This window comes from Nipponia nippon, unplaced genomic scaffold, assembly GCF_047370975.1.
Source record: "Nipponia nippon isolate SJK-2023a ecotype South Korea unplaced genomic scaffold, ASM4737097v1 scaffold_5, whole genome shotgun sequence".
NCBI classification, from domain to species: Eukaryota; Metazoa; Chordata; class Aves; order Pelecaniformes; family Threskiornithidae; genus Nipponia; species Nipponia nippon.
Genome location: NW_028262369.1, coordinates 57,381,431 through 57,403,791, shown reverse-complemented (window position 1 = coordinate 57,403,791; position 22,361 = coordinate 57,381,431). Strand labels below are relative to the sequence as shown.

General features: G+C 48.7%; 2 protein-coding genes across 5 annotated transcripts; one reads left to right on the top strand and one right to left on the bottom strand.

Annotated features, from left to right (window-relative positions):
• Nucleotides 1-48: 48 nt before the first annotated feature.
• POFUT2 (protein O-fucosyltransferase 2) lies at nucleotides 49-18,757 on the top strand. 4 transcript variants are annotated; one of them, XM_087731080.1, is made up of 10 exons: nucleotides 49-209; nucleotides 1,019-1,269; nucleotides 2,333-2,477; nucleotides 2,824-2,934; nucleotides 7,288-7,354; nucleotides 10,736-10,861; nucleotides 11,396-11,618; nucleotides 15,371-15,494; nucleotides 15,797-15,981; nucleotides 18,619-18,757. In XM_087731080.1, exons 1-9 carry the CDS (start codon nucleotides 49-51, stop codon nucleotides 15,948-15,950), a joined length of 1,362 nt encoding a protein of 453 aa, XP_087587206.1. In that variant the 3' UTR covers nucleotides 15,951-15,981; nucleotides 18,619-18,757. The 4 variants fall into 4 exon arrangements, with proteins under 4 accessions (XP_087587206.1, XP_087587207.1, XP_087587208.1 ...); XM_087731081.1 differs by lacking the exon at nucleotides 18,619-18,757 and adding an exon at nucleotides 17,516-17,684; XM_087731082.1 differs by lacking the exon at nucleotides 18,619-18,757 and having other exon boundaries at nucleotides 11,396-11,576; nucleotides 15,797-17,684.
• On the bottom strand, nucleotides 18,043-22,320 carry LOC148052237 (maestro heat-like repeat-containing protein family member 7). Its single transcript, XM_087731483.1, has 11 exons — nucleotides 22,191-22,320; nucleotides 21,927-22,076; nucleotides 21,586-21,740; nucleotides 21,085-21,232; nucleotides 20,631-20,818; nucleotides 20,404-20,541; nucleotides 19,825-19,939; nucleotides 19,233-19,370; nucleotides 18,805-18,981; nucleotides 18,518-18,673; nucleotides 18,043-18,063 (listed from the first exon to the last, which is right to left on the bottom strand). Exons 2-11 carry the CDS (start codon nucleotides 22,011-22,013, stop codon nucleotides 18,043-18,045), a joined length of 1,323 nt encoding a protein of 440 aa, XP_087587609.1. The 5' UTR covers nucleotides 22,014-22,076; nucleotides 22,191-22,320.
• Between the last annotated feature and the right edge of the window lie 41 nt (nucleotides 22,321-22,361).

Sequence of the window (22,361 nt, the reverse complement as noted above, 5' to 3'; positions counted from 1 at the left end):
GGGGCCGGGCCGCCGCCGGGGCCGCCCCGGACGTGGCGCGGCGCGGGGATGGCGGCGCAAGGACCCGGCTGCCGCCTCCTGCTGCTGCTGCTGGGCCTGGCCGCGCTCGCCTTCCCGCCGCCTGCCGCCGCCCAGCCGCCGCCCGCCGCCCTCCGCGCCGGCCACGCCGCCTCCTCGCTGCCCGCCGCCGCTGCTGCGCCGCGCACCAGGTGAGGAGCGGCCCCCCCCCCACTGGCAGCGTGGGCCGCGGCAGGGCCGTGCCTGGGCGGCAGCTCCCCGGCCCAGCCCCAGCGCGGGCCCGCTGGCCGCAGGCCAGGCCTGCCTGCCGGGGTCAGCCCCTGCCGCCCCTGGCACCCTCCTCACCGCAGCCTCCTGTGCGGCATCCTTAAGGGGTGCGTCGGGCCCCCCACCGGGTGACGTGCCATGTCTCTGAGCCGTTGGCTGGTGGGCACGTAAAGGTTCTCTTTCACCTGTTGGCGCTGTGTGGGTCTTTTCTGGAGGATGCCGCTGTTGCACCTGTCTGGGGGCTTTGCTGCTCTGAGCACAGCCTGTGGACCCCCGCCTGTCTGCCCTGCCGCAGGTGATGTGCAGCCTTTTCCCCTGTCCCTCCTGAACATATCCTCCTGCCTTCATATTCAGCTCACAGGAATTAGCCCGAGTAATGTGCCAGTTGTTTCATCATTCTCAGCACACACCACATTACCCTCAGGACACGCAAGACATCTGAGGGGTTCGCTCCTTGGCCCCCCGCATCGCACCCCGCCGCAGGAAAGACTCGTGGTGTGTGCCACCTTGATGATTTCCTGTGAGGAAGCCTCTGTGCCCCCCAGCCCCTGCAGCACACACTGTTCGACCTTCCCCTGCTTCATCCCCTTCCATCTTCTGAGTACCGCAAACTCATGAAAAACGAATAGTTTCCATCCCAATAGCGTTGCATCACATGATTGCAGGGTAAAAAAAAAAAACATGTAAAAGGTTTAAACTCCCCAAAGTAACTATATTCCTTTGTTTTCCCCAGATACCTTTTGTATGATGTAAATCCTCCTGAAGGGTTCAACCTTCGCAGAGACGTCTATATTCGCATTGCTTCCCTTCTAAAGACCTTGCTGAAAAGTGAAAACTGGGTGTTAGTTCTGCCTCCCTGGGGACGTCTTTATCACTGGCAGAGCCCCAACATCCTTCAGGTCCGGATCCCTTGGTCTGAGTTCTTCGATCTCCCAAGCCTCAACAGGAACATCCCTGTCATTGAATATGAGCAGTTCCTTGCAGGTGGAGTATGGAATCATACAATCTACAATTGACTAAATATTTGAGGTGGTTTCTTCACAGGCTTATCCTTATATGTGCTTTTATCCTTATATGTGAAATAAGAAAAGTTAAAGGTGGCAAGAGGAGGGATGGGAAGGAATTGCGCTAACAAACCACTAGGATGAAATAACCCGATTATTTGGCAGCTCATTTGATGTAGCACTGTTGGCCCCTCGACTTCCTAGGGACCCCAGAGAAAGACAGTTAATGCCTCTGGTTAAAGTCCAGATACTTCTGCGTAATTTTGGCCATAGTAACAACCCTGTAAGGAGAGAGAGGCAGCCTGCAGCTCTCTGCCGAAATACAGACAAGCCACCTTTTTCTGGAGGTGGTTGGACAGCAAAAGCTGTACAGTGGGTTCTTCGGTGAACTTACTTTTTCATCATTGATGCTGCACATACTCAAAATACTTATCCCCTGCTTTTTGTGTGCAAAATGGTATACAAGAGAAAGACTTTCCCTAAGAATATGGAAAACGTGAAGTTGGTTCCTTGAGGATTTGATGTCATGCTGAGCAAATGCCAAAATCTGCAGCAGTGTCACAGACTTTTTCAGCAAAGGAAAAAAGGTGACCAAATGTCACACCTCTGCAAAGAGCTCTGAAGGGATCAGTCCCCTACCTTTCAGGAAAAAGCATTTAGAAACCCTGAAATTTAGGGGAAGAAGGGCTTGTACTCGACATTTTCTTGGAGGCACTCTTCCCATAGCAGCTACCTACAGCACTGAAAAACCTGTGCTTCACGGTGTGTTTTACCCAGCTTTTAAATTTACATTTCCACGGCGATTCAGTTCTCTTTGGCATATTAAATCCTGCATAGCCGGGTGGGAGTAGCAGGTTGTCACATCCCCTGACCCTTTTAGCTTTTCTGGCTCACACTTTTCCTTTTTTATAGGGAAAACAGGGAAGAGAGAGTAGTGTAATGTTAGCATTTCTAGCAGATTTTTAACTGCAAGTAATGCTAGTTCATACCTTTAGGATGTGGTTTCTCATGCTCACAAATGCTTTGCTTTGTCTTCTGCTCAGAGTCAGGTGGGCCCTTTATTGAACAGATTTATGTCCTACAAGGCTATGCAGAAGGATGGAAAGAAGGAACATGGGAAGAAAAAATAGATGAAAGGCCATGCATTGATCAGCTTATGTACTCCAAAGATAAACATGAGTACTACAGGTAACATCTAGCAGTCCTTTCAGACTTCTTTTTAGTTGTATTCAGTGAGACATTTGCCTACTCTAACAGAACAGACTTGTGTGGTTATTCTAGTGTTTTCTGTGAATCTCTGGATGCTTGGGGTTCACTTTGTTTTTAAAACCCCATCAATAATAAAATGTTACCTTGGTACTAGAAGATCTAATTTTAGAAAGTTGTTGTTTCACACAAAAACAGTATAAAGGAGCTGACTGGCTTACTTACATTATATATCATCTTTCTAGGGTGTACTGTATATTTGTTTCATTATATATGGCATTAATTTAAAATACAAGCCTGTGAACCAATACTTTGTCTTCCCTTTCAGGGGATGGTTCTGGGGTTATGAGGAGACGCGGGGTCTAAACGTCTCTTGTTTGTCTGTCCAAGGATCTGCCTCTATTGTGGCTCCCATCCTTTTGAAGAACACTTCAGCACAGTGAGTTGCCTTGTATTACTATTTATTGTTGTATTGCGTGCCCACAAACCCATTGCCAGGTGGGAAGAGCAGGGGGAACTTACAGATTATGTCCCACTGTTGTGCTACTTCATCACTGAGTTCTTGTAATCCGTTAAAATCATTACAAAAGGAATTTACACTGTAAGAAACACCTAACTAAGTTAGGTTAAATGCTGCAGTGCTAAAACCTATGAGCTCCTTCATATCCTCTCTCAGCTAAATGTGCTTGCCACCCTGTGTTTACCTTTCCTTCCTTTACCCTTCGATGCTGGGTCAAGAGGGAACGAATAGAGTGGAATCAGTGTTTCCCACCCACGCCTCAGATCATGCGGTGCAGTGCCTGGTCTCCTGTGATGGCCATCCTGAACAGCATGAGCTGCATTTAGAGAAAGCAAGCAGCATGTTTTGTCTTTCTGCTCTGCGATGCCACTAGGATGATCAGAGGAAAGGAAAGCTCTTACATGAGAGGTGGAACACGCTTACATTATCCCAGTAGCAAAGTATTTCCAGTCAGCTGTGACCCTGTAACAAGACATCGTAGCAAAGCAAAAGCTACTGGGGTACAGGGGAGAACAGGAAGAGGAAGTAATAACTGTCTATGAATACAGCAGGGGAATAAATCCATAGGAGAAACACACACCATGTAAGATGAAGTGTAGTTTTGCCATGAGAGCAAAAACATCCAAAAATTTGACATCAATATGATTTAATTGGAAATGAGATGAAGATTCCCCTAAGCAGAGCAGTGGGGGTCTGTAATACCTCCTGCTGGGAGCAGAGGAAGCAAAGTCCTGTTTTTTTTAATAGGAATGTTTTTCTATTTGTAGGAGTTATACCATAATCTTTGCCAGTGACAGCAGAAAACTGGATTAAATAAGCCATAGAGGTCTCCATGTTTAGCCATACAGTTAACTCTTTCATGGCAACTGTCGAAGGTCTGGCGATGAGCAAGGTCAAGAGAAAAATTAGGAGTGGTGCCCAAGTATTCCTAACATGCAGACAAGGTGCCTCATCCACAAGATAACATTTCTCAATCAGACACAAGTAGGAAGAGGTACCAACATAAAAGCAATGTAAGGCCAGCTACAGTGGTTCATGTTAAAGTTGGTCTAGTTTAGCTTGTGAAATCCAAGAGTGGCTAAAATTGCATGCCTGGGGAAAAGTATAAGAACTGGGCAAGTGTGTGTAATGCCTCCCCTGAGTCCTGTCACACCCTTCAGATTTGTGGTTGTAGGGATCTTCTGAGCCAAAAGTGATCTTCCTATCTTTTATATCCTTCAGTGAGTCCATGGATCTGTGCAAGCTTCCCTTTGAAGGGAATGCATGCACACTGTTAGCATCCACAGAATCTTGGGACAAGACCTAAATAAATAAAGGTTTTGCACCTTAACTGTGCATCGTATGAAAATCCACCTCCTTTCGTAACTCCTACCTGCAAGTTTCATCTAATGTCCCGTAGTTCACGTAGTGAAAGAGACAGTGAACAAACAGCTCTTCTGTATTCATCTTGATGCCATGCAGGATTTTACATCTCTCTATCATACTCTCCCTCAGTTGTCTCCTCTGCAGTGTGAAGAGGCCTGGCTTCATTAGTTATTCTTCCTGTGAAAGCCATTCCATGCCTTTGGTCATCCTCGCTGCCATTCTCTGAACCTTTACAGTTCAACTGGATCCTGCACACTGAGTGTGGGTAAACCCATTACGTAATGACATGCTCTGTTTAGTGCTCTCTTCTTTTTCTGGTAATTCCTAATACACAAGTTCCCTCTTTTGACCACTGATGAGTGTTGCCTTGACATTTTCATCAAGCTGTCCTCATTCCCGAGCATCAAGCCCTTTAGTTATCAGATGAAGCCAGTATTTTTTTTTACTAGATGCACTCCTACATTACACTTCATCTGCCACTTTATTGGCCAATCATCAAACTTCTCTAATTCTTCACAATTGGCAATTGGCCTTTGTCTTTGCTGCTCGGAGCAATTTAAAATGATCGTCAAGCTGTGTCACCCCAAAGTTCACACCCTTTTCTAGGTTGTTTAGGAATATGGTGAAAAGCAGATCTCTTCCAGTTGTGACCTCCCTCTACAATGTCAACTGAACATTTACCCCTATCTTTAAACTTTTTTTTTTTTTTTTTTTTAAATCCATGCAAGGACTTTCCCTCCTGTGCCATTGCTGTTAAGTTTTCTTTAAAGCCTTTAATGAAGGCTGTCAGGAAATCCTGGTAGGCAATGTCAATGAGATTTCCCTTATCCACATGTGTGCTTATGTCTTCAGACTCCTCTGATTGTTCAGAGTTAAGAGCTCCATATTGATACTTCTCTAATTTATTTTAGGTATCCATTAATTCATCCATTAATTCTGTTTTTTATAATAGTTGCTACTAAGTTGTTCGGTACTGACATCAGGTTTACCACTATATTGCATCCCAGACCTCCCCAAGCGCATTTTTAGAAAATCAATGTCACATTTGCTGTGTTGCAGTTTTAAGCAAGAAGTTGCATACAGGATAAGTGGCACAGCTGCTTCATCCTTGAGTTACTTGACAACCGTTGGGTGAATACTGCCCAGTGTTGGCCACTTGTTGGTTCATTTTGTTTAGCTGTTCTATCGCCGGACACTTCCTATGGACGCTTTGGTTTGAGATGCGTTCTCTGATGAGTTCCCCTGTAAAAAGTAGTTCTGGCACGTGAATCTTCCCAGCTCCTCCACCTAGCGCACAGCTGCAAAAAATTAAATTAGCTGTTTCTGTTGTGACGCGACTCTCAAAGTGCTTGTTAAGCCTTTAATTTCCTTTTTCTTTGTATTGGAGTGAAGATTTGTTATTAGATTGAAGGCCTTTATTTCTTGTTGCTCAAATTCTTTTTTGACCTTCTTTATTGTCTTTTTCTGTTTAACTTCGTGGAGTTTATGAGCCTTTCTGTTTTCTTCACTTGGACACTACTTCTGCATTTTGCATAGTGCCCTTTTTGAAACTGAATGCAACTGCAGTAACTTTCCTTCGGCCATTGTTGATCCAGTAGGATGTTGAAGATGAGTACGTTTATGGCCACTCACAGAGTAGCTCTTCCACTGTGAGATTTTGGTCCGTGTCTTGCTGCTGCTCAAGATGATGTCAGGAGCTACTCCCTGCCCAGGTCTTTGACAGTATCTCAAGCTGCAGTTGCTTAGTCATGTGCTGCTATGACACTTGCCCAGCCTATCTGGGGACAGTTGAAATCTCCGATGGCTATGGTGACTTGTGCACCATAGCCTCTCTGATCTCCCATATTGCCCTTTTGGCCAGACAATCAGTTGTATGGTCCTAGTACTATATTATTACTGTTCAGGTGTGGTCACTTATAGGAATCTTACTGATACATTTAGATTATTAATCTGATTCACCTCCAGGCTTCCTGTTAAATGCAGTGCTGCTTCTCCAACCAGCACAGTCTAGTCTATTTTCCAGGTTATTTGTAGCCTTATGTGCAAGTGTCCAGCCGATTATCAGCAGCGATAATCTAAAGCTGATTGGTTATTTGCTTCCTCTTGTTTTAGTTGAAGAAGGTCCAGATAATGACTTTGACCCCCTTCAGCCAAAGCATTTCTCTGGGTGTTCGCTCATATTCAGTGTGCTCAGAACACAAACTAAGCCTTCATCCCCTATGCTCTTGGATACTCAAAACTCTCAAAATCTCTTCTGCTTCCTAGAACTTGGATAGTGCAGTTATGTTTCCATTACACAATCCTGAACTGTGTGTATTTATGAAAAGCACAGGCTGTTTTCATGTTAGTGAAAAATTTTCATTTTAAAATTTGTGCTTAGTTGCTAACACACATTTTTGTAGTGTCTGTGTGTTCTTTGATCTGTTGTTTTACTGTAGGACTTTTTATGCCACATGTGGAAAACACCTTCTCTGGTTTTGCTTTTGTGAGCATGACTCCTGCTTCCTCCAAGAGGCTCTCATGTGCTCCGAGGCTGAGCATCACCTCAAAGGTTACTTCTTCCCTTTGGGTCACTCTCCCTGTTGGCAATCTTATTTCTCCAGCAGCAACTACTGTGAAGACTACGTGAGGGATTGCTAATGCTTGTTTGTGTTTAACTGTCAGAATTAAGAGTACCATTTATTAAGGAAGAGAGCAGGAACATGCAGTGGCATAGTTCCCTTCTCTCCCCAGCAGGCTATGGGTCACAATTTGCTTTATACAGAACAGATTGGCAGCCCTCATTCCCTGTGCTCCCTTTGCAAACAGATTGTAGTGTGTGCTTTATCCTAGCAACTGTATAAAGAAACATCATAATGTAAATTCTATTCCTAAGGGAACTGCACTCAGTTTTACAATTTTTAATAGGTCAGTGATGTTAGACAGAGCTGAAAACCTTCTTCATGACCACTACGGAGGGAAAGATTATTGGAATGTGAGTATTTTCCAGTTAGCTTCTCTAGACTTTCCACTTGGTTCTGATAAAAATTCAATAACCGATACGTGCTTCAGTTTTGCCTCGGGTTTCTTTTCTTGAAAGTAACTTGTGTCTTATGTTTTAGCAGTGTATGCTAAAGATGGTCTTCAGGCTGCTGTGGATTAATGTAATGCAGGAATTTGTCCTGGTGTCTTGTCCCCAAAGACTCAGTGCTGCAGGGTGTGATGTTTAGAAGGACCTCCCCTGTGCAACACATCTGCAATCAGAAGGAAACTGCCTTTGTGCAGTTTCTTGTCTAGTCAGCCTCAAGATTAGACTTTTCAAAAGAGTTCCTGAAAGTGCTCAGTATTGTCCTAACTGTCTCCCCATTGGCTTTGACGGCAAAATCCCCACGGGTTTCAAGGTAACACTGAGCACTTTGGGAGACCCTACCCAAGGGTCTACGGTAAAATAATTCCTATGGGAAAAGTTTTAAGACAAAGTTAAAGGTTCAGCCACAGGAAAATGGAACACAATATGGAGTGCTTGATATAATTAAAATTTCGAAGAGAAAGTGACTTTCATGATATTATGAAACAAGTTACATAGACCTCAGTTTTGTAAGATATAAACATCTGGCTATTCACTTGGTATATGGCACATTTTTCAGAAATGGACCAAACAGTAGCTTGCTAACTACAAATTTTTCATTGAGGGTGACTTTCCAAATGGAGAAATGCAACCCACTTACTGTTTCTGAGTGTGGCTTGTAGTCCTGTAAAAGCAGACATGAAATCCATATGGATTCATAAGACACATTTCTTAACAGTGGCACTTTAAACATTGCCTCAACAATTTAAACTTGTCTCAAAATTATTTAAAACTTTCTGGAAAATATTCTTTTTTATTTCAATTTTAACTACCCGCATGATTTTTGGTCGTTGTTTTTTTCTTAATAACTCTATCGATAACATCTGCAGTTCTTTATAAATCTTGCTAATAGATGCCCTCTTGTCTCAAGTTTTTAAATTGTAGCAAGCCAGCTTCCCTTTGCAACCAACCTATGTCTTTGGTGTCCAAAAATATTTGAATTTAATATTGAGCCGTATTGCTCTCGTTGCTGTCACCATTTTTGTCTACGCTTCTCTACCACTGCAAACTGAAAGGTATTGTTGTGGGATTCTTAATGGTTGAATGACCACGGAGCAGGAAAGACCTCCCAAAATATTTAGGAGCAACTGTTGAATCCCTTGAGCATCAGTGTAGGATGTAGACCACGTGAGCACTTTACCATCTATATGGAAGCAGAAAGTTCTCTAAGGACAACTCTAGAAAAGCTAGGAGTTTTGCATTTGGTTTCACCATTTTGGGGGGACGATCTCAAAGAATTAGAGGGCCTGTACCATTAATTCAGTTCGCGTACACGAAAGGGAGCATAACCAACACTGATTTTGTTTGTTTGTTTGTTTTCCCAAACTTAGAATCACAGAAAAATTTAGGTGGGGAGGTGTCTCGACAGCCCTGCCTCGAGGTTTGCACTCCAGAACTTGACCTGGTGGTTTGGGGCTGTGTCCAGCTGAAGGTGGAAAGTCTCCACAGAAGGAGATCTGCCACCTCTCTGGGGGCCTGTCCTACGGTTGTGCCACTCTTGTGGGCAAGAGGTTTTGCCTGAAGGCAACAGAAGTTGCCTTGCTGCAGCTTGGGCCCAGAGCCTCTTGCCTTTTTCCATGCACCTCTGAGAAGCATCTCTCCCTTCTCTGTTTCTTTGCAGGCAAAAAGGGAGAAGAAGCAAAACTTGGGAGGTAGTTGGAAAGGGTGACAATATCGCATGTGCAGATTTGAAACATACTTTACATAAGAGGATACCCAGATACAGAGAGCATCCACTTTAGAAAGTATAGCAGTGGAGGTTCACACATTCATCTGTTTTCTCTTTTACGTATGCTGTTGCAAAATAAATGTTCATCCAGAACAGCTGCTGTCAGAGGACTGCTTTGTGCCCAGGAAAAACTTGGCACAGCGTACTGTGTGGGTGCCAAACATGACATGGCAGTTGCGCAGTCCATCAGGATGAAGTTTAGAGGTGTTTGACACAAGTGTAACATTCAAAGATGTTTATTGTCTTCCCCAGTGCACTGCACTGTCATGGGTTGTGTACACGTTTGCTGCCTCTTGAGCATACCATGTTTATCACCTCTTGGGTAAGGTACCCCATGACTTGACTCGAGAGGATCATATTGTGTTGACATATTACAAATAAGGAGGGAAAATGTGTCTCTCTGCTGCAGCGTGAGTGTCCTGCAGTAGACAGTGTGTACATCCTCTCTTAATATAATCATTTTTCTGGAGGATTTGGGATCGGATTAGAAAGCTGGTGCTGATCTCTTTAAAGATGCTAGAAGAGCAGGGTTTGTACTTCCATTAAATACTTAGAGAGGCATGGATCTCCAGGTACCAGCGTGATAGATCTTACAGAAGACTAAATTGTTCTGTGTTGTATTGAATGATATGGAGGTCCAGGAACCAGTTCAACCACAGTGAGTTTGGCATATGGAGAAATAGCTGCTCTGAGAAAAGGTGAAAAAAGGCTGGCAGATTCTAGTTCCTGCCTCTTTGCTAGAGAAAGGCAAAGGCACGATCCGTGTGGCTATGTCTTGGAGTACCAGTAATGCTCTGCCTGGCTTCTCTGCTGTGTAGCAAACTCTGTTCGCTGTGCTGAGAAAAGAGAGGCCATTGGAGATTGAAGACAGGTGTTTTCATTGCACCTTCTTTGGCGCCCATCACATGACAGACTACAGACTTGTATAAAATTAAGAATTAGACCAAATTGCCAAGTGTCCCTTGTAAGTGGTGTAAGTCACATGGGATTTCCTTAGTTCTGTTGTGTGTGGCTGTTCATAAGAAGGGTATGTGTGACTGTGTGCCATGGTAGCTGCATCACAAAATCTTTGAAAGAGGTTCTTATCCACAAGTGAAGGAAATAATTCCTTTTTCATCACTTTTCCACTGAATTTGATAGGAGTGTCAGTGGCTAGGCACATGATGTTTTTAAGCAGATTTTATTCTTACAGGTGTTTTGCTAGCTAAATCTTTTATTTCCAAAGGTGAGGTATATTGCTAGAGTATTTTATTTGTTATACTATGTGTTCTGTTGTGTAAATAACTACAGTTCTACTCCGTATACCTATATATTGCGGGGTCAGGCGAGAATGCTGGTTACAGATATGGTTATGATTAGGATTAAACAGCTAAAGCTCAGATGAAAGGTTAGGAATTGTTGCTTGTATGGGTGTACCAGAAGTAACTGCATCCTGGAAGCTCTGTGTATGTGAAATGACTCCATTTAGTCATTTTTAGCTCTCCCTTTTTCTGACTTGGCATCTGCTTTTATTCCAACAGACACGTCGGAGCATGGTGTTTGCTAAACACCTTCGTGTAGTGGGAGATGAGTTCAGAAACAAATATCTTCAATCCACAGATGAGGCAGACAGGACTCATTACAAGGAGGACTGGACACAGATGACGGTAAAATCATAACAGTCTGTTTCTCGTAACAAATGTAATAATTTTTTTATTTGTGTACTCCTGGCTGTACACTGCAGGAAATATTGGAAGAGACATGTGAATCTAGCTCTCCCTGCTCAGATTGAGGTGGATGTGCATGTTACTACTGTAGCCTCTTCTCCCTGTGTGACATAAGTTAACGGAGCCTGTTGAGATGTGGCTGACTGGTTCTGGGTGACAGATTTCTGTTACCCTCGTTGCACTAAAGGAAATTTGTATTTCTTCTCGTATTCAGCATCATCGGTGGGTGTAAAGTTCAGCTGCAAACTGCCAGTTGTAGATTTGGTCAAGGAGAGCAATTTTTGCTTACAAAGATTTTGTAAGATCAAAACATTGCAGTAAGTGTCCCAAAATACTGCCAATCCATACCTTAAAATTACGTTCTGCAGCTGGAGTAATTCAGTGCCTTATCCAGAGATTATGCATTCAGGCCTTTTCAGTGTGAATGACAGTGGTGCTCTCAAGTTTTAAAGTTTATTGATTTTTCTCTCTTAGGTTAAGACGGGCACAGCTCTAGGTGGTCCATACCTTGGGGTTCATCTCAGAAGGAAAGACTTCATTTGGGGTCACAGAGAAGACGTGCCTTCCCTGAAAGGAGCAGTAAAGAAAATCCGAAGCCTCTTGGAGATGCATAAACTTGAAAAAGTTTTTGTAGCCACCGATGCTGTTGAGGAGGGTAGGCAGATTATAGTCAGTTTAGGATTGATAACTTCTGACAGTAAGTGCAGCAATTACCACTTTGTTTTTATCAATGACTAGAAGTTCATATGCCTCCATCATTGAATGAGGAATTGAACAGGATGGGGCAGCTGTTTTCTTCCAGCTTGAACAGTTTATATCAAACCATTCATTTGGTATTTCCCATAGGAGGTTTGACAGTCTCTACAATTGGAAATTGGGAATTGAATTTGCCTGTTCCTCCTCCTCTTTCTTCCATCCCACCTTTTTTCTTAGCATTTCAGAGACTCTTGGGCATGCTGGTGGGAAGGGTCCTCTGAAGTCTGCCACCCAGCCTTCCCCTTGGCTGCCCCCAGTGCCAGACTGGGGTGGACCTGGCTGTGTGTGGCCAAGGCTTAGAAACCCCCAAGGGTGGGGTTCCCCCCCAGGCCTTATCCCAGGGCTGCACTTCCTTCCCGGTAGTGTCTAGGGATCTGTTTCAATGCATGATGTTAGAATAATATCTAAACTAGATTCGAAGGGGGAAGGGGATAAAACCAGGCTTGCTAGGGAGGAGCCTAGGGGTAGCATGCCTGTGTTGGAGAAGAGATCAGTAGCCTGACCGAAGTGCATTTACACCAATGCACGCAGCATGGGCAATAAACAGGAGGAGCTGGAAGCCATTGCGTGGCAGGAAAACTATGATGTGGTCGCCATCATGGAAACATCACGACTCACACAACTGGAGTGCTGCAGTGGATGGCTACAAGCTCTTTAGAAGGGACAGGCAATGAAGGAGAGGTGGTGGGGTAGCCTTGTACGTTAGAGAGTGTTTTGATTGTCTAGAGCTCAACGAAGGTAACGATACGGTTGAGTGCTTATGGGTAAAGATCAGAGGGAAGGCTAATAAGGCAGGAGGGACCACCCAACCAGGATGAGGAAATGGACGAAGTCTTCTACAAGTGGTTGGCTGAAGCCTCACAATCTCTAGTCCTTGTTCTCGTGGGAGACTTCAACTTACCAGATATCTGCTGGAAATACAACACAGCAGAAAGGAAGCAGTCTCGGAGGTTCCTGGAGTATGTGGAAGAGAACTTCCTGACGCAGCTGGTAAATGAGCCAACCAGGGGAGGTGCCCCACTGGACCTGCTGTTCACGAACAGAGAAGGCCTGGTGGGTGATGTGGTGATCGGAGGCTGTCTTGGGCTCAGTGACCATGAAATGATAGAGTTTTCAGTTCTTGGAGAAGTAAGGAAGGGGGTCAGCAAAACCGCTACCCTGAACTTCAGAAGGGCAGACCCTGGATTGTTCAGGAGTCTGTTTAACAGAGTCCCTTGGGAGGCCGTCCTGAAGGGCAAAGGAGTCCAGGAAGGCTGGATGTTATTCAAGAAGGAAATCTTAAAGGCGCAGGAGCAGGCCGTCCCCATGTGCTGTAAGTTGAGCAGGCAGGGGAGAAGACCAGCCTGGCTGAACAGAGAGCTTTGGCTGGAACTCAGGAAAAAAAGGAGAGCCTACCACCTTTGGAAGAAGGGGCAGGCAACTCAGGAGGACTACAAGGATGTTGTGAGGTTATGCAGGGAGAAGATTAGAAAGGCGAAGGCCCAGTAGAACTTAAACTGGCCACCGGCATTAAAGATAACAAAAAATGTTTTTACAAATCTATCAGTGACAAAAGGAGGGCCAGGGAGAATCTCCATCCTTTGTTGGATGCAGAGGGAAACATTGCCACAAAGGATGAGGAGAAGGCTGAGGTACTTAATGCCTTCTTTGCCTCAGTCTTTCATAGTCAGACTGGTCATCCTTGGGGTTTTCAGGCCCCTGAGCTGGGGGATGGAGATAGGATGCAGAGTGAAGTCCCAGTTGTTGAAGAGGTGGCAGTCACCGACCTGCTCCTCCACCTGGATGCCCACAAGCCCATGGGGCCAGATGGGATCCACCCGAGGATACTGAGGGAGCTGGCAGAGGAGCTTGCCAAGCCACTCTCCATCATTTATCAGCAGTTCTGGTCAACCAGGGAGGTCCCAGATGACTGGAAGGTAGCAAATGGGATGCCCCTCTACAAGAAGGGTCAGAAGGAGGATCCAGGGAACTACAGGCCTGTCAGCCTGACCTTGGTGCTGGGAAAGGTCATGGAGCAGATCATCTTGAGTGCCATTACGCGGCACGTGCGGGACAATCAGGGGATCAGGCCCAGCCAGCATGGGTTTATGAAAGGGAGGTCCTGCTTCACTAACCTGGTCTCCTCCTATGACAAGGTGCCCCGCTTAGTGGATGAGGGGAAGGCTGTGGATGTTGTCTACTTGGCCTTTAGTAAGGCCTTTGACACTGTCTCCCACAGCATTCTCCTGGAGAAGCTGGCTGCTCATGGCTTGGATAAGTGCACTCTGCGCTGGGTTAAAAGCTGGCTGGATGGCCAAGCCCAGAGGGTGGTGGTGAATGGAGTCAAATCCGGTTGGCGGCTGGTCACAAGTGTTGTTCCCCAGGGCTCAGTGTTGGGGCCAGTCCTGTTCAGTATCTTCATTGATGATCTGCATGAGGGGATGGAGTGCACCCTCTGTAAGTTTGCAGATGACACCAAGTTGGGTGGAAGTGTCGATCTGTTGGAGGGTAGGAAGGCCCTACAGAGGGACCTGGACAGGCTGGACCGATGGGCCGGGGCCAACTGTATGAGATTCAACAAGGCTCAGTGCCGGGTCCTGCACTTGGGTCACAACAACCCCACGCAACGCTACAGGCTGGGGGAGGAATGGCTGGAGAGCTGCCTGGCAGAAAAGGACCTGGGTGTGTTGGTTGACAGCCGCCTGAACATGAGCCAGCAGTGTGCTCAGGTGGCCAAGAGGGCCAATGGCATCCTGGCTTGTATCAGGAAGAGTGTGGCCAGCAGGACCAGGGAGGTGATAGCACCCCTGTACTCAGCACTGGTGAGGCCGCACCTCGAGTACTGTGTTCAGTTTTGGGCCCCTCACTACAGGAAGGACATCGAGGTGCTGGAGCGTGTCCAAAGAAGGGCTTAAAGGCTGGTGCAGGGTCTAGAGCACAAGTCTTATGAGGAGCGGCTGAGGGAGCTGGGGTTGTTTAGCTTGGAGAAGAGGAGGCTGAGGGGAGACCTTATTGCTCTCTACAAGTCCCTGAAAGGAGGTTGTAGCGAGGTGGGGGTCGGTCTCTTCTCCCAAGTAACAAGCGATAGGACAAGAGGAAATGGCCTCAAGCTGCGCCAGGGGAGGTTTAGGTTGGATATTAGGAAAAACTTCTTCACTGAAAGGGTAGTCAGGCATTGGAACAGGCTGCCCAGGGAAGTGGTTGAGTCCCCATCCCTGGAGGTATTTAAAAGACGTGTAGACGAGACGTGGTGCTCGAGGACATGGTTTAGTGGTGAACTTGGCAGTGCTAGGTTAATGGTTGGACTCTATGATCTTAAGGGTCTTTTCCAACCTTAACGATTCTATGAATAACCCTGCAGGGCATGGCATCTGCTATAACTAATCTAAGTTTGCTGTCAAGAAAGGCCACTTGGTACACTTACCCTGTAGGATTAGACAGCGAGGCTAGTGGTAGCATCTGTTCTACCTCTTGCAGGCTTCCCCACCCCCTGAGAATCGCCCCCCTCTGCACTGCATCTCTGCCTCACTGGCTCCACTCCTCACCTACAATAGTCTGACATTTGGCAAACGTTTTGTAAAATTTGTGGGTAGATTTTGGTTTTGCTTGCTTTGTAACTGTTCACCCAGGGTTTCCTTAAACACTGCTGTTTTATGACAGCAGTGAGTTGCTCTTTATAAGATAAAAATAAATTTGCATCTTTCCCTTTTTCAGAGATTGAATTGCTCAAGAAACTGCTGCCTGAGATGGTGAAATTTGAACCCTCTTGGGAGGAGCTGGAACTCTACAAAGATGGGGGCTTGGCCGTGATTGACCAGTGGATCTGTGCACATGCAAGGTAGCAAATTTGACTTTTCTTTAAAGAGCCAAATGTTACTGTCACAAAACTGAATATTGTTTTTGACCCAGATATAGTTGTTATCATGTCATGTATGATTTGTAATTATATAATTGGTGTATATATATATATAAAAAATAGATGTTAGATGTATAATAATTATATTGTGTGTATATATAATACATATGATAATTTCATTATCATATAATTTCAATGAACATTAAAGTTCATTGGACTGAAATCAGTAACTTGCATTTTAAAAACTGGCCCCCTTCACAAATCTGTTCTGATTTTTTTCACAGGTATTTTATAGGCACCTCAGTTTCAACATTTTCCTTCCGGATCCATGAGGAAAGGGAGATCTTGGGATTTGATCCAAAAACAACTTACAACCGATTTTGTGGTGAGAAAGAGAAAAACTGTGAGCAGCCAACTCACTGGAAAATTGTATACTAAAATACAGAGAAATCCAAGGACTTCAATACTGGTGAGCTCAAAAGAATAAGGAAAAACTACGGGGAAATACCTCCCTTTGACCAAACTACAACTCGGTCCTCTACCCTCTTCTCGGTGTTTACTTGACATCTGGGTTTTGAAGTACAAGCAATATTCATCTTCTTAGTCAGGCATTGATGGGAGCAAGAAAAATGAAGTCAGCCTGGGATCCAGTTCTCAGCATAGCTAGGATTAGAGGACAATGCCAGACACTGCAATTGAGACTTAAAAGGCAAAACTTGGTTCTGAAAATGAGTAACAAACGAAGTAAGTCGCAGCTTTCTTCAGAGTTCGGAGGAAGACGAGGAATGGTTTTAACTTTTATAAATGTAACGCAGCTGTAGTCTGTACTGCATTTCTGTCTTTAATTTTTCTTCTGTTCGGTGTTTGCCTCTCTGATTGCAAAAAGGATGTCTTGGTTTTGTAACCTGCACTACATGAGCTGCAGATTATGTGTAAACTCTGCTGTTCCTTGGGGAAGTCTTCCCTTTTCAAATAGTGATTTGTGAACATTCAAATTGTCTGATGCAATCAGTGCTCGATAAAAGGAGAGGAGATGGTATTTCTACCTGAACACCAACTGCTTCTAATAGCAGTCTAAGTAGGTGTGTGCTGAGATGGGCATAAAGATGGGGCTTGTAGGGTGGTAAAAGAAAGGTTATGTTTCTTCTTATGTTTTACCTTCACAAAGGAAACTTTTTTCTTCTCCATTGTCCTCCCAAAGGCCTGTTCAGTTGGACTGATGCAAAAGTCAGCACCCTTTTGGGATCACCCAGTCACTCAGTTCAGTGACAGTGATGCTTTGCTAGGGAGCATGCTAAAAGGCCTTTCCAGTTTCCACGTCAGTTAAATGGATCATCCCAGTAATTTAACAAATGAATTTTCTGCATTTCTGCTTTCAGTTTATGCAAGGGAGCAAACTGAGGGCAATCACAGACAGCTACAGCCTCGCGATAACATGTATAAGCCTAGCAGTCGGGAACGTTGCAGGTGAGGTTGTGCTTTGATGGAGATGGCTGGCTGGTGGTACAGGGGAAGAGCCCCGTGCTACACCACCAGCCAGAGGGAAAGCGCAGATCACATTTGAGAAGGGTTTTGTATGAGTATCAATTCTAGCTCTTTAAGTCTCCTCCTTTGTGGAATTAGCTGCTGGTAATTATTCTACTCCATTCTGTGCTTCAGGTGGGCGTTTGCCTTGCAAGTCTACATGGCTCTGTTAAGCAAGAGAAACCTTTTTCAAAAGTGGACTAGGAGACAGATTTCAAAAGGTGAAGCAGACATTTTTCCTTCAAGTCAGTTTTACCAGATTACCTTGCTGTTAGTGGACCCTTCACTTGCTCTTTCCTCTTGGCTTGAGTAGGAGTATATATAATCCTCTGCGCTATGCAGTGGGCATTTCACAGATGCTCCCAGACAATGAGGTGGTTTACTCCTGTGCAACTCCAGTGAAAGCTGTGAAGATTTCTCAGACAGTGATAGCAGCAGCTCTCCTGTTCTTACCAGCTGTTTATTTTATTTCTGTGCAGCAGCTGAGCGTCTCTGGCGACAAAGTGGGGAGCCCAGCATTTCAAAGCAGTGCCTTTTCCCACCAAGTCAAATGATCTCATTTAGCCTGTGCGCCATGTAAAGCGATGGTGGCATTTTACGTGTAGTGTATACCTCATTAAGAAAAATAAAAAGCTTTGTAGCATTTTATGGGACGTGTCCATGCTTCTCAGTTCTTTCTAACCGTGCATTTTGCTGTCTCTGGGCTCCGTAGCACTGGACTCCAGTGTAGGAGAGACTTGGATAAAACCTGCACACCCTGACAAGGTTTTTTTCATCGTCTGTCCCATGAGGTGCTGCATTAGCAAGTGTAGCTGGCATCACCCTTCTTGGCACTGGGAGGCTGCATCTGGTAAATCTCAGTGCCCCCCGCTGCAAGGGGGATGTAGACAAACAGGAGAGAGTCCAGAGGAAGGCTGCTAAAACAATCGGCAGCTGCAGTACGTGGTGCGTGAAGGGAGGAGGAGAGAGCTGGGCTTTTTCAGCCTGGAGAAGGTGAAAGAGGGATCTAACTGTTGTCTTTGAATACCTAAAAGGTGTCACAGGGAAGGCAGAGCTGGGCCTTTCTCAGAGGTGCACAGTGAAAGCAAGGAAGATACAGGCACGACCTGCCACAAGGGAACTTCTGCTTGGGCATAAGGTACAGCCTCCCGCCCCCAGGAGCTGCGCAGCCCTGGGACAGGGGCTGGAGAGGAGTGGTGGGTCTTTCGGCTGTGCTGTTTCACCCTCACTGAAAAGAGTCAAAGGCAGCAGAGGACAAGCTCAGTTGCAAGTAGATTGTAGAGAGATGACATCCACCTTTCTGGCTCAAACAGAAGACAGGGATTAGAGAGTCAACCCCCATCTCGGGCACCTGGTGCTGCCAGGGCAGCAGGACAGAGGTCCCCCAGGGCTGCTGCTCTGTAGCCAAGGCCATGAGGAGGCTGGGCAGGAAGCAGCGGAGCCACCTCCCGCGGGGACACCAGCAGGTCAGAAATCCTCACCTCTGCCACATGCTGGTTCTCATCATGCAAGTGGCAGAGCAGTGGGAGGAGGCTCTGGTGCACACGCGTCTTCAGTGGCTCTTTTCCCGCTTCCTCTACAGACTCCATCACACCTTGGAAGAGGTACATGGAGAGCAGCTGCACATAGTCGACATCCTGGTGGAAAGGAAGAGCAAGACCTCAGCACCGGCTGCTCCAGGCCCACCTGGCCACGGGTCTGAAAATCCACAGGGCACAAAGTTCCCTGGCAGCACCCAGCGCCCGTGGTGAGGGGCACAAAGCCTTACGTTGTCAAAGTGCGGCCGGAGCCTCTCAGCCAGCTGCAGAGCGATGGGGCTGGCAATTGGGATGTCTCCGTCCAGGAGCACCTTGCTGACCACATAGAGGGTCATCTCGACCACCTCCCCGTCCGCATCCTGCAGCAGCTCTATGAGACTTGGCAGCAGGAACTGCATTCTTTTGGCCTGTGTGGAACACAATGCTGTGTTGGGAAGCCATAAAAGGCTTGCACTGCCAAAACAGCTCCGGCAGTTTGACCCCACGCTGCTGCCTCGGGGCCCAGAAGCCAAAGGCCTGCCCCAAAGGACTCGGGCAGGTGAACGGGGAGGCAGGAGAGCTGGGAGCAGCTGCCATAGCTCCCAAAGCCCAGCCAAGTCCAAGCTACTGTGTTACCCAGCACCCCTTACCCAGCCCCAGCTGGCTGCCCCCTTCTCACCATGAAGTGTCTCTTGCAGAGCGCGATGAGGCCTCTGAGCACCAGGCGACGCATCACTCTGCACTCACTCTGCAGGTACCTTGGGACGAGCTTCAGGATGCCGTTAGCCCATCCCCTTATGTCAGGGCAGGCCAGGAGCTGAAACACACAGAGCAGTGACAGGGGTGCCTGGCCGGCAGGACGCTAGCAACCGCGCAGGGCTGGGTCCAGCCAGCAGCACAGGGCGTGGGCACCGTCCCAGGCAGCCGAGTCCAAAGGCAGCAGCGGCTGCAGAGAGCCCCTGGGCTCCCTGCCCCACGCTGCGGGGCACATGGCGCAGGTCGCTCGCCCGCTCCGCAGTGCCTCCCAGCTCTCAGCAGCCTCTGACTCCTCGGCCTTCGAGGAGCCATGATGGAAGAGCGAGAGCTGGCGCTAGGGTGGCACGAAACACAGGTGGGGACAAGCGTCACCCCAGCAGCGAGCGGCCAAGGGCACGCAGCGGAGCCCACCCTCTGCCCCAGCTCCGCCGACTGGGGCTCCCCGCCGCTGCGGCTACCAGAGGGCAGAGTGGTGGGAGGCAGCTCAGCGAGGCAGCGCTCGCCATCACGCTCACCTCGACAAGGAACGCCATGGCCGGGACCTCCCAGCGCGGCTCCTTCCTGCTGAGCAGCTCGACCAGGTAGTGTGCAATCCAGTAACGCAATGTCCTCGAGATGCCGCGTATCTCTCTGGCAGGGGGAAGAAGGCACCATCGACCCTGAGCAAGGCGGGCAAACCTCTCTCGGCACTGGCTCACACAGGCCTTGTCTTTCCCCACCACCCCTCACCAGCAGGCTCCTTTTGGGGAGGAGACTGGAAACACACCCTTCCTGCCCCGAAGCCTTCCCTTTCCTGCCCACAGGGGACTCATGTCCCCCAGGCTCTGTCGCTGGCCCTCAGTGCATCCTGCCCTGCCCCAGCCAGCTGCCCTGGGTGGGGCTGCCTGCAGACAGACGCCCCGCTCTGTGCCGTCAGCCCAGGCCCCACGGGAGGGGCCGCTGGTGCTTTGGGAGGTGGCTGCTCCTGCGCACCCACCTCTCCCAGGCTTTTCCAGTCTGCTGAGCCATCATCCTTCGGTGACAAGTCCCTCTCACCCACGACCCCGTCTGCAGTACAGAAATGGCGGGGGGAGCGGGGAGAAGGGGGCTCTCACCTGGCCAGCAGACCCATTGCGCAGTGGTGGACCTCAGCGTTGAGGAGTGTGTCCCAGCCACGCTTACGTTCGACGTCAAACACCACCTCCTCATACTCAAGACGGCAGAGCAGTGCCTTCACAGTCAGCACTGCAAATCTGTGTGCAGAGCAAAGCCCAGGTCACGCTGGGAGCCCCGGCCCCAGCTCCGGGGCCATGGGACGGATGGGAAGACTGGGATGGAGCACCTGTTGGGGTTGGTGGGAAGGCAGCCTTCCTGCCGGCATCGCCTCCAGAAGGTATCGACCTCCTCTGGCATCTGCTCTGTGCTAGAGAAAATTTGGAAGAGTAGAGCCAGGAAGAGGCGTGGGAAATGCGCCTTCAGCCTCTGTGGGCACCTGGGCGCCCGGAGCATCTCCCACAGCACCCTGGTTGCCTGCAGAAAACAAAACACCCGGAGACAGCACTCAGTGCCGAGATGGCCCCGTGGCAGGGCCTGAGCGTGGGAGGGCGAGGCTCAGGCGCTGCCCTGGGCCACGGGAGATGCAGGGGGAGCACCCGGCCTGGCTGCCCCTGAACCTGCCCCTAAGCGGGGTTTCCAGCCCACTGCGTGAGGCAGGGAGATGCAGTGGCGGGGGAGGATGGAGAGCCGCCCAGAGAGGCGACCCTGGGGATGAGCAAAGGCCTGGTCCAGAAACTCACGGCCAGGGCAAAGACGTCCTTTTTGTCCCCATCGGAGGTGAACGTGCTGTGCAGCGGCCAGTCCCCCAGCACGCAGAGCAGCTCCAGCAGCACCTTCTCTGCAGTCCTGCTCGTGGAGACCATCGCCCTCCACATGGTCGCAGCAGCTCTGCAGGCCCAGAGCTCTGTGTCAGTGGGGGTCTCGGCCACAGTGCTGTGGCCTGGGCAACCCCGGGGGCCCGGGCTGGCCACCGGCCCTGCCTCTGCCCACTGCCCCTCACCGGCAGCACCCAGCAGGCCTGCCCCTGCAGGCAGCAGGCGGCCGAGCATCGGTGCCTTGAGCGGCAGGAAGGGAGCATGGCAGTGGGCTCAGGGACTGACACGCCAGGGCTGGGAAATGGAGGGGCCGGAGGGGCCTGAAAATCTCTGTCTGGCTGGCAGCCCACATGGGACGGGCTCTACAGGCTGGTGGGCTCTACAGGCTGGTGAGCCCTGAGCCCTCAAGGCAGGTGGGCCGCGTACCTGTCGCATGATGGGGCACAGTGCAGGAGGGTCACCACCACATCATGGGGGTGCGTGTGGGTCAGCTCCAGAAGAGTGTTGTCCAGCCTGTGCTTGGCAGACACATCCGCGTTGGACGTGAGCCACTGGTAGATGCACCTCACGATGCTTGGCACCTGGAGGAGACACGGATGAGAGTTGTAGTGCTGCCAGAGCGAGCCATTTCCCCAGCTTCCCCCGAGAAGTGCTTCCCTTCCCACCACACTGTGCTGGCCTAAGAGGCTGTCGGGGGCCCAGCGGACCCGGCTTCAGGGGGCACACGATCCCCAGGGGGGCTCGAGCCCCGGCCACAGGCTACTTACATGCTTCAAATTGGAGGCATCGTTTTCCACCAGCACATCCAGCATGGCAGCACAAGCCTCCGCATCATAGGAGCCAGAGTCTGCCATGCCCTCGACGGCCGCGATGGTGGTGTCTTCACGCACGGCGGGCTTGAGGGATTCCCAAAACACCTGCAGGAGAAGGAAGGGCAGGGAAGAGAGGGATGTCACATCGAGTGCCCCGACGGCAGCGCTTGGCTGAGCAGCGACAGCAGGCCCAGCCCAGGCGGGGATGGCTGCGGGTACCTGTGCAATGCTGTGGAAGAGGGCACGGGAGTCTTTCTGCTCCTGCTCCTCTTCTGGCAGGTCCCAGTCTGGATCGGGCAAAGACCAAGCGCAGGCAGAGCTGAGGGGCTGCGGCAGAGGCTGGAGAACACAGCCGAGCCCCGCGCTCCCCAGACAGGGCCAGCCCCGGGA